General features: G+C 34.6%; 1 protein-coding gene across 7 annotated transcripts in view; it reads right to left on the bottom strand.

The window, feature by feature from the left end:
* Positions 1 to 12,204, bottom strand: part of Sclt1 (sodium channel and clathrin linker 1) — a 130,540-nt gene that overhangs the window by 99,172 nt on the left and 19,164 nt on the right. For 6 of the 7 annotated variants that reach the window (XM_031376705.1, XM_031376706.1, XM_031376707.1 and 3 more), the window contains 2 exons: positions 7,932 to 8,067; positions 1,653 to 1,775 (listed from right to left, as the gene is read on the bottom strand). In XM_031376705.1, coding sequence (XP_031232565.1) covers positions 1,653 to 1,775; positions 7,932 to 8,067 — 259 coding nt within the window. The remainder of the gene's footprint in view (positions 1 to 1,652; positions 1,776 to 7,931; positions 8,068 to 12,204) is intronic. The other variant, XM_031376709.1, reaches the window with a different exon arrangement.

The raw sequence follows: 12,204 nt of genomic DNA on the forward strand, positions 1-12,204 counted from the left end.
TTTGTTGAAGATATTTACTGGCCCATTACAATGGGAGTCTTCACTCTCTTCTATACCTATTATCCTTAAGTTTGGTCTTCTCAGTGCATCCTGGATTTTCTGGATGTTTCGGGTTAGGAGTTTTTTGCTTTTTGCATTTTCTTTGACTGTTGTGTCAATGTTTTCTAAGGTGTCTTCTGCCCCTGAGATTCTATTCTCTCTTCTATCTCTTGCATTCTGTTGGTGATGATTGCATCGATGGCTCCTGATTTCTTTCCTAGGTTTTGTATCTCCAGGGTTGTCTCTCTTTCTGATTTCTTTATTGTTTCTATTTCCATTTTTAGATTCTGGATGGTTTTGCTCATTTTCTTCACCTGTTTGATTGTGTTTTCCTGTAGTTCTTTAAGGGATTTTTGTGTTTCCTCTTTAAGAGCTTCTAGCTCTTTACCTGTGTTCTCCTGTATTTCCTTTAGGGTGCTATTTATGTCTTTCTTAAGGTCCTGTATCATCATCATTATAAGTGTTTTTATATCTGAATCTTGCATTTCCGGTGTGATGGTGTGTCCAGGACTTGCTATTGTGGGAGAATTGGCTTCTAATGATGGAAAGTGACCTTGGTTTGTATTGTTTATTTTCTTACACTTGCTCCCCTACCCCGGCCATCTGGTTATCTTTAGTGCTACCAGCCCTTGCTAAATCTGACTGGAGCCTGTCCTTCCTGTGATCCTGGTTGTGTCAGAACTCCTCAGAGTCAAGCTGTCTCTGTGGTCCTGTGATTCTGGGATCCTGGGCTTGTTAGATCACCTGGGAGTGTGGCTTTCTCTGTGTGTTGTGGGACTGGCTGCAGAGCTTGTACCCAAGGTCTGCTCAGAACACTAACCCAGACAGACCTGAAGGAACTGGAGTCACTGGGCTGGCAGAGTTCCTGTGTGCCTGGTCAAGCCGGTCCCAGTTACTCCCAGTGTTGGGGCAGATGTGTGTTCCTGCTTACCTCTAATCCTGGGTGTGTCAGAGCGCCTGGGAATGGGGCTTCCTCTGAGTGTTCAACAGATAATTCTTAAGTCCATAGTACACAAATGTACTTAGCAGTAAAAGAACCAACCGAAAAACAACGTCCCAAAGGGACAGGAGGTCTTTATGAGACAGTTTGTTAACAGAGGTATAAATCAAAAGCTAGATGCCCAATGTAAAAACATTTTTGCTCTAGAAAGAAAGAAGTCTTCAACAACTAATAAGACTTCTTCCTATGATAAAATTATAATTTATTGTCAATATACTAGACATCTATTTTGGTAACAGGTCATATTCAATTGTGTGAACATTGCTATTTGACAGTGTTATTGTATTTGAGCACATTTCTCCACTTACTGAATTCAATTTTGGTTTTGTTTCAATACAGGTAGGAAATCAAATAATTAAAAAACCAGAGGTCAGTTTACAAAAAGCAATTTTATATTTCTTTCCCAAACTAATACACCTTTAATTCTACTCACATTCAAAATATAACATGCACTGAAGCAGTTTTTTGATTACTTATCTGTTTAAAAGATTCTGAGATATATTTATTATTAATATTAAAACCATGAGATACTTAGGAATTTCTTTCCAAAACACTTTTTTTCATGACACAATTTCTGACAAATATATAAGAAAATCATGAAACCTAGGCTTACTTTTTGCTTTTGGTTTTCAAATACATGAATCTGAGCTTCAGTCATATGTTCCTGGTAGAGTTTCTGTACACTTTCCAACTCCTGAGAAGCAGTCTGCCAGAGTTCCAGAGCCCAAGTTTTCTCCTATTAAACAACAAAAAAACTTCATTAGTTTTTTAAAGTATCAGCAAGCTATTTATTGACAGTATAAGTAATCATATTCTTTTAAAAATTAGTACTTGTAAAGATACAAAGTAAATCTAGAATGTATATAAAGATGGTAGTCCTGCACAGTTTAATGTAAGAACATATTCAGGGAAAGCACTACTAGGGAAGTTAACTATTGTGACCACAACAGATGTACTAAACACAAACAACAATGAGCACAATCATCACTAGACGATGTACTCTTTGGGAATAACATTGTATATATAGTCTATGATTGACAGATTGTTATGTGGGATGTGACTGTAATATAGTAATATTCATGATTTTAAAAGTTTAGTAGTAATTTTCTGATTTTGAAAATTTCCTTTTACTTAAGAGTTAACAGCTAAAATTAATGTTACCAGCAATACATATTAAAAACTACTATGTTTTACAAAAAATTATAAATTAAGCCTTGACATTACTAAAGGAGAAAAGTCCTAAGAAAGTAAAATATAATTTTCTGATTGTAAAGAGTTAAGTGCTTATTGTAGAAAACTAAGAAAATATGAAAAACAGAAGCATAAAGAACTATTTAGAATTTTAGTATTAGCTCTTCTAATAAACATTACTAACTTGGATATAATCATCTCTATAAATGTTGAGTGTTTATATCTATAAATTTTTTATAAGTTGCTTCTGGGATATAATTTTTTAAGTTTTTCTTTTAGTAAATTTATAATCACATAATATATTGTTTAATACTATTTTACTTGGCATTTTGTCAGATTTTTATTCATTAGTTCATCATTTACTTTTTAATTCATCAACTAAGTTTTTAATAGAGTTCTACCAAACTAAGGGGCTTCAGAGATAAAGACTTTCAGAAGATTTTGAGGTCAAAATTTTGTTCATAACAATAGGAAGACATCTGCTTGTGTGTTTCTATCTGTCACAGTAGAATTTTCTAAAGTATATGATATGTCATTTCTGCTCTGAGAACTGGTAGAAAGTGTGCTTATATTATTATTCAAAAAATAAAGCCTGTTAACTTACAGCAGACTAAATAACGACAGATATAACTCACAAAAATGTACTTCAGGATAGCAAAGTAAGATAAAGTGGTCTGAGTAGAGTCTTGAAACCAAAAGGCTACTAAATGCTAATTTAATCCACTGAGACCATGCAAACAGCAAGTAGCCTAGGGTTCCTTAGCAATTTCTGACTAAGTATGGAAAACAATAAAACAAGGCATTTCTCTTTGGGGCTACTGGAATAAATGTCCCCGTGGACACATGATTTGAAGCCCGGATCCTCAGTTGGTGCTGCTGTTTAGGAAGGTGGGAGGAAGGAGATGGTTTTGCTAGAGGAAGTCAATCCTGGGGGCAGCTTTTGAAGGTTCCTGTCTTGGTCCCACTTCTAGCTTGATGTCTGATAATATCTCACAACTTTCGGCTCCTGTTGCTGGCCTCCACAGTTTTCTGGTCACTGAGGGGTCTAACTCTGGAATCATAAGTCAAATAAATCCTTTCTTTAAGTTGCTTTTGGCCATTGCGCATTATCACAGCAAGCTTTGGAATCCCAGGGGGAAGCTAGTGCATCACTTCTAGTTTTCCTGAAAAGGTAGAGCTAAAACACTGGACTATGCTGAGTATACTTACAGAATATAGGATTTCGGTTTCTATAACATGCACTCAGAAAATGTACAAATGACCACCCTCTCCCGATCCTCTTGTGGTTGGTCTTAAATTTATGATCTTTCTGCCTCTACCTCCCTTCATATGGCCTCTTCTTAATATAATCCCCCATCCTAAGTAACTGTTATCTTTCCTCCTGAAACCATAGATTAGTTTTGTCCATATGTGACTTATCAAATTTGTCGATAAACAGAATTTGGAGTTATATGATCTTTAAGTCCTGCATGGATAATTATAGACAACTGATTTCCTTCAGATTTGTTTTAACATTATTTACCATTTCAAAGTCCCAGAAAAAGAATGACAAGAATTACCTGTGGCAGTACTTACACCACCCTCCCTGCTTTTCTGTTGTTTTTTTTTTAAGATTTATTTTATGTGTGTATTTTGTGTGCATGTATATGTATACCATGTACGTGCCTAGTGCCCACACAAGTCAGAAGAGATATTGGACGCCCTGAAAATGGAATTATAAATGTGTGTGATCTAGAATGTGTGTGCAGAGAACTGAAGCTAGGTCCTCTGTAAGATCAACACATGCATTTAGGCGCCTAGCCGTCTCTCCAGCCATTGTACTATGTATTTAGCCTAGGGCCTTGGACATCCTTTTAGGTGCCTAGCCATCTCTCCAGCCCTTGTACTGTGTGTTTAGCCTAGGGCATTGGACATGACAGACAAGTGCTCCTCAAAAATCCAGATTCTTAAAGTAGTATTTCTCAAAGGACCAGCATTATCAAAATCATCTCACAACTATTAGAAATGCAAATTATTGAGCTTTGCTTCAGACAGTGAAAAATGAGAGATGCAGTAATTATGTTTCTACAAGTCTCAAAGTAATTACAATATATATGAATTTCAGAACTGCTAAGTTAATATATAACTTTTGAATCAGTATGAGTTTATCATTTAACCCTCAAGTTTAATTTATTCTGCATTTTTATATTTTAGAATTATTTCCTATTTTTCATGTTCAGAAATATTATATAAATTTAATTTATATGTCTATATTTTACATAACTCAAATTATTCTTATTGTTTTTAATTATATGCATACATATATTTGTGTATAGGGATGTGCACACGTGTACAAGTCTGCCAAGGTCAGAGGTCACAGGTCTTCTGGAACTGGATTATAGGTAATTGTGCCTTCCTTGGCTTGGGTAATGGAAACTAAATTCTGTTCATCTGGGGGAACATTATGCTCTCTTAACAACTGAGCCACCTTTTCAGGCAAACATATCTTTCTTTAAAAAATAAAAAATAGCAGTTCTTTGAGACTTTTGTACATTGTGTTTTGATCATACTCACCGCCCAACTCTTCTCAGACTCATCTCATTCCTTCAGGCCCGGCTAGCCTGAAACTCTGCTACCTAGACCATGTTGGCTTCAAATTCAAAGAGATCTACCTTCCTCTGCCTCCTGTGTCCTGAGATTAAAGGCATGTGCCACTGTACTCAGCTCCCACCTAAACTCTCTTAACAATGACAAGAATCTGTGAGAAGTCATCATCTAACTATTCAAAGAATACAAACATTTTAAGACTTGCTGTCAAACTTATTCTTTCCAGAAGTTTTACAAATCATTTTAATGTAACAGAGTAAAAATATTAAAAACTAAATTACTAAGGACTTAATATTTTATTCTTGCTCTTCTATCCTAAAGCAATATATTTTATCTGCAAGTAACTTTTACATATTCTTTGAATTCTTATTTATATCTTGATGGTTACTAATGAAGACAGGAATAGAAGTAAGGTAACTTATTAACTTAAATATATGTTCAGCAGTATATTAAGTATGTTAAAGGCACAAACTTAATTACCATAAAAATCTAATAAAATAAATTATAAACCATAGATATTAATGAGGAAGATGAAATGTAAAGAGAGCTCCCAAGGTTACACAGTTTGGAAATGGAGATCAAACACAAGAACTCTTAAAAGCCTTACCCAGTACCTTGATTACCTGATAATCTTTGCTAAAAGATCAATGAAAGAAAGAACAAGTTCTACACTGTATTAATAATATTATGTTTATAATAGGTACTTAATAAATACTTATGGAATGAAGGTATTTGAATTGTTAATGGATTACTACATTTGTAATAGTCATCTCTTGGTAAGGGAAGGAGAGACTCAACCCCTTCCTTCAGGATAACAAAATCTGTAAAGGATCACGTCTTTTATACAAAAGGACTAAGTATTTACATATAACGTTCATGCCTGTTCCCACAAACATTAATTACTTATAGCTTACTCACATCTAACACAGTGTTGGGTAAACACTTTGCATATTCTATTGTTTAGGTTGTAAGATAAGATCTACATATGGTCAATACAGATCCAATACATTTTTGTATATATTTCTAAGTGTTCATATTTTTTCTTTTTTATTTGTTCTTCTCTCATATATCATACCCCGACCACAGTGTTTCCCCTCCCCTTTCTCCTTCCAGTCCTTCCCCACCACCTACCCTGTCTGCCAGATCTATTCCTTTTCCTTTCTTTTCAGAAAAGAGCAGGTCTCCCAGAGATATCAACCAAACATGACATAACAAGATGCAGTAAGACCAGACGCAAACCCTTATATTGAGGCTGAGCCAGTAAGAGGCAACCCAGTAGGAGAAAAAGAGTCCTAAATCAGGCAAAAGAGTAAGAGACAGTACCTGCTCCCATTGTTAGGAATCTCACAAGAACATCAAATCACACCATAACATATATGCAGAGGATCTAGATTAGACATTCAGGTTCTGAGATTGTCAATTCAATCTCTGTGAGCCCCCCATGAGGCCTGGTCAACTGATTCTGTGGTGGCCCTGACTCCTCTGGCTGCTACAATCCTCCCTCCCCATCTTGCTCAGAATTCTCAGAGCTCTGCCTAATGTTTGCTGTGGGTGTCAAAGATGCAACATTTTAAAAAATATTTTTGATCCATGGCTGGCTTAATCTATTGGTGTGGAGCTTAGTGATAAGAATGGCCAATTGTGTTTTGACAAAATAAAGTACACAAAGAATTCTTTTTCTCTCAATATTCACCTTTAAATATTCTATGTAATTTAGTTTTCACTTGTTTAATTTCAGTAAATTTCCAGGATATGAGACTTATAAGCAAATTAACATAAAAACAGGTATGTATTTAATCAGAGAGAGCCTGGCTAGTGTGCGCATGGCCTTAAATCCAATCTTCAAAATGTTCATACATAAAAGAAAGTAATGTACTAGTACTTACTAATCAGGATAAACAGTTGGCTTGACTGTTCCATGAACTTCCTAACATTTCAGGAGTAATAAATACATCTTATGCCATGGCTTTCTAAAAGATACCTCAATATCTAGCATTTGAAAGTATAGTTTCCACTTATGTCTGTGTAAACAACTGTAAATTCCTCTTAGTATGAAACGGAGAAAAATTTCCCACATCAGTTTTCCTCTGTATTTTTAAAGCTCCTTTTATTTATATATTGAAAAAGTTCAATGTTAGAACATGTTCCTGATCAACATAAGGACAGCCTTTCTAATTTACCTAAAATGGTATTCGTAAGTAGTCTCAAACAAGAGTTCTAGAAAATAAAGTTATAATTTTTTAAGACAATTATAAAAATCAATCTGTAATTCGTAATTTCTAGGACTATTTATAAACAAAGAAATTGAGGCACAAAGACTATTCTCTACCTAAAGAGCTACAAAGTAGAAGAACAGAGTTAGATGCATAAAAAGTTTGAGTTACAGGGATACAAAATTATAAAATGAAATAAAAGTTTTCTTATTTACAAATTTATAAAAATTATAACACTGAAAAATGAAAAAGACACAAGACACAGAGTCACAACAATTTCAAGAACTACAAGGGGAGAAAAAATTGCCAGAGAAGGATAACTGTGTTATAATCTTTGAAAATTGAAAATGGTGTCAGAATAAAAATAGAAAAATATGTAAATTTACGGGAATTAAACCACTGATCACTCTTTTCTTTAGAACTTTTTCTTAACATTAATTAATCTTAAAGGACAAATATGTTCAAAATGCAATATGATTGAATTAAAATATATTTGAAACTATAACTGTAACAAATAGTGAGGGCATTTATTTACAAGTATTAAGTCACAGCAAAATCAAGTGTTATAAATTTTGTTATTCTGTTAAATAACAAAAGGTCAGTCCTGAAATTCTATATACAAGTGACATTATACAGACTGAACAGTTCTGTTTAGTAATATGTATGTATGTAAGTATGTGTGTGTGTGTGTGTGTATAAATATATATGTATATAGCACCAATTGGTGAAAACAAAGGTCATGAATTGGAAAGAGCAAGGACGGGTATATTGGAGGGTTTGGAGTGGGAGAGGGGAGAAGGGAGAAATGATATATATAATTGTAATATCAAATATTAAAATTTTAAAAAGATTAACACATCTGAAGAATTTAAATTTAGTAAGAAAAAAAAAAAGCCACTTACTTGATTGGCTAGTTGCAATTGTTCTTGAAGGTTCCTCACAGTCACATCATCTGCACAGATGTCATTTCCTATCCCTGTGCCAAAGGGAAGGGCTTCCAATTGCTTTTCAACAGCATCTTTTAATTTACTGTGCAACCTTTACAATAAGCAGTTAATGTTATACTCATTTTAATAACTCATTTTTGGGGGATTCATTAAATCAATATAAGTCACATATATTTCTTATACGAAATCATTGTAGTAGATTTTTAATAAAAATAGAAGGAATAGTCATTAAATACTATATAAGTAAAAGGATGAATACTTTCAAACATATCAAACTGATGGTAATTCAGGCAGAGTTCAGTGTGTCCTACAGAGCTTTAAAAATTTCAGACAGATAAAGTTCAGATGTTTCATCATACTAAATAATAAAAGCAATTCAAAGATAAACTTTTACATATGTCATTTAATATATATATGAATTTATGACATACTTTTTTCTTAATTGTTCTGATATTCCTATGCTATACAATCTAATCACAATAATTACTTCAAGCTATTAAAAACATCAAAAAAATCATTTTATAAATGGGCTCATACAGTTCAAATTTACTTTGTTCAAGACTCAATTGTACATAGCTCTTTGAATTTATTTTCCTTATTTTCTATATTGGCTTTTATATTCTGTCTTTTCAATGTGGTTGAACATTCCTAATTCTCTCACTTATTGTTTCTCATCTCCACCACTTTAGCTTTTTATAGTTTAGAATTCTACTTGTTTCTGTTTTTAAATGTTGGCAAGGATGCTAAGACTGCACCTTAATGCAGCCCCTATTGAAGTTAAAAATAAAACTATCACATTATCCAGCTCTACCACTCCTATGGACACACCTTGATGGGATCTTAGGATAAGCAGATATAGTTGTGTATCCATGTGTACTGTTGCAATATTCACAACATCAAAGTTGTGGAATCAACCTGGATGCCAGCAGATGACACATATACAGTGAATTTTATTCACTTATAAGAAACAAAATGCATAGACCTTGAGATTACTTATGATAAATACTGCAGGTTTATTCTTATGTGAAATTTAGACTTCAAAAATATGCAAGGCATAAAAATCAGAGCGACTGCTTGGGAAGAGGAAGGAATTTTCCTGGTGAGAAAGAGTAATTGGAAATGCCCAACACTTAATGTACATACATATTTGTGAATATTTACTTTTATTGTTATTGTAACCAAAGACCTGCTAAGGGACTTAAGGGAGGAATGGTTTCTTTTGGCTCAGAACACACCACACTAGAAAGCTCATGGACATGAGAGGTGGTTCCTGTCAGTGTAAGTACCGGTAGGCTATGTGTTCAGCTCAGAGGTGATCAGAGGAAGCACAGAAACAGGAATGCCAGCACTCATTTGGCTTTCTACCTTTCCCTCTTTATTCAGTCCAGAACTCATGGGATGGTGGTGCTCATAGTCAGTGTTTTCCCTCCTCAGTTAAACCTCTCTGGAAAAGCTCTCCTTTCCAAGCCCTTAGTACACGTGTCTTCAGGGGATTCTAAATCCTATCAAGTTGGGAATGAAGATTAACTATAAGTGACTATTTTATTGTTTCAATTATTATTAACTTAGAAGATACCTGGCTCCAGATTTCTGTTAGTAGCTCAATAATGTCTTTTGAGAAGCAAAGGTTTTACTATCTTTCTTTCAGTCTTGCTGAGTCTCTGGAATTTGAGCTCATGGCTAAAATAATTGTCTTTAAGTGTGTATCCCCTTGCAAGTCAACCAAGCTTCACTAAAAACATCGAAGACACTTTCGGCAGCACAAATTTGGTCTTGATGGGGGACAGGGACATGAAGTTTGGTGAGTAACTTTAGTATCTTTCTTAGAAATGAAATACTTTTTTATTCCATTATTTATAACCAGTACCTAGATATTATGCATTCCTACAAAAATATATTAAAATGTTTCCACAATCCAATACTATAGCATTGTACACAACTATATAACACAAGCTATTACTAGTTTCCATTGATTTAGACCTGATCATGTGTACTTTTCTTAAAATATTTTCCCTGTAATGTTTAAATTGTTTTGATTTTACAATCATTAACTATGACACATAACTAAAAGTAATTTTTCTCTAAAGACATAACTAGCAGAGCTCCTTTAAAACCCTGTAGCATTTTCAAAAGTGCCTTTAATAAACCAATTGTCCATTTTTTTCTATTTTTCTATCATGAAATCCAACTGCTGCTATAGTTTAGATATGGATTTTGTCAAATATGTTGAAATGTGATGCTTTTTGTAACATTATTTCAGGGGGTCAGAGTCTATAGGATGTGATTAACTATGTGGAAGTAAGATATCTTGAGAATGAATCAGGTCTTGTGATTAACAAGCATGAGAATGACAGTTATCAAGTATGCTGGCACAAAGTCCCTTCTCCATTGACCTCCTCCTACTTTACATTTTTCCACCATGATACATCAGCAGGAGGCTCTGATCAGAAGCTTAATGGTGTTCGTGCCATGTTCCTGGAACTCCAGAACTGTGAGTTAAATACGCATATTTTCTTTATGACTCAGCAGACAATTTTTATAGCAAAACAAGCAAACAAAAACCCCAAAACCAAGAAAAAAAAAACAAAAACAAACCAAAGCCCACACTTGTACCGTCACATTATTTGAAATAAGTGAATTTTAATTACTAGCTTCAAGATATCTGCACATGAAAGGAGGAATGTTGTAAACACATACACAAAACAACTAAATGGTTATTATCTTTATACCATAAAATGCCTTGTCTTCCCTGTACATTAAAAATTAAGCTCAATTTATATATATGATTGAAAAATTACTGTAATATTCTTTGCTGGGATATTAAAAGTCTATAAACAATAATTATTTTGAGAAAGAATGTTAAAGCTAAAAAAAACCTACAATGAATGAAAAAAATTTAAACCTAATTTAAAAATTTACTCAATTGTACACTTTAATAAGAATTCATAGTATAAGAGGATTCCAAAATCAAAAGGAGAGTTAATAAAACTATTTTTTAAAGAGAGGAAATGCGAGCATAGTTAAAGCTAAAATATAATTCTACAGAAATGCTACATGTGCTGGCTAATTTTTTAAATTATTTTTTAATTTATTTTGTCAACTTGACAAAAGCTTAAGGTCATCTGGGAAGAGAGAAGCTCAACTGAGATGCCTCCATCAAACTGATCTGTACACAGCCCTGTGAGGCAGCCCATTGTGGGCAGTGCCACCCCTGACAGGTAGTCCTGAGTTCTTTAATAGACTGAAAGAAACACAGGGACAAAAAATGGAGCAGAAACTGAGGGAAAGGCCATACAGAGACTGCCTCACCTAGGGATCCATCCCATCTGCAGACAGGAAACTCAGACACTAATTGTTGATGCCAAGAAGTGCTTGCTGACAGGAGCTTGGTATAGCTGTCTCCTGAGAGACTCTGCCAGAGCCTGACCAATACAGTTGCAGATGCTCATAGCCAACCATTGCGGACTTAGCCCAGGGACCCCAATGGAAGAGTTAAGGGAAGGGGATTGCAACCCTATAGGAAGAATAACAGTATCAACTAAGCAGATTCCCCAGAGCTCCCAGAAACTCAACCACCAACCAAAGAGTATACATGGGCTGGTCCATGGCTCCTGCTAAATATGTAGCAGAGAATGGCCTTATCTGGCATCAATGGGAGGGGAGGTTCTTGGTCCTGTGGAGGCTTGATGCCCCAGCATATGGGATGCTACAGCAGTAAGGCAGGAATGGATGGGTAGGTGGAGCACCCCCCACCCCCTATAGAGGCAAAGGGGGTGGGGATGGGATGGGGCATTTATAGAGGGGATACCAGAAAGGGGGACAATATTTGAAATCTAAATAAATAAAATAACCAATAAGAAAGAACAAAGGAAGGAAAGAAAGAGAAAGAAAGAAAGAAAGAGAGAGAGAAAGAGAGAAAGAAGACTGAGCAAGCCATGAGAAACAAGCCAGTAAGTAGTACCCAAGTTCCTGCCCTGCTTCCCTTAATGATAAACTGGGAGCTGTAAGTCAAATAAACTCTTTCCTCTCCAAGTCAGTGTTTATCACAGCAATAGAAAACAAACCAGAACAACATATTTTCATGAAATACAAGTACATTAAAAATAATATAACAATAAAGCAGAAACTACTATATAATATAGAAGAATACAAACAAAAGAAAGTCAAAATTTAAGAGTCCATGCATTGGATGAATTTAGGATTCAAAAATGAACCCCTCATTTTTGGT

This window comes from Mastomys coucha, unplaced genomic scaffold (genome assembly GCF_008632895.1).
Source record: "Mastomys coucha isolate ucsf_1 unplaced genomic scaffold, UCSF_Mcou_1 pScaffold17, whole genome shotgun sequence".
In the NCBI taxonomy this organism is placed as follows: Eukaryota; Metazoa; Chordata; class Mammalia; order Rodentia; family Muridae; genus Mastomys; species Mastomys coucha.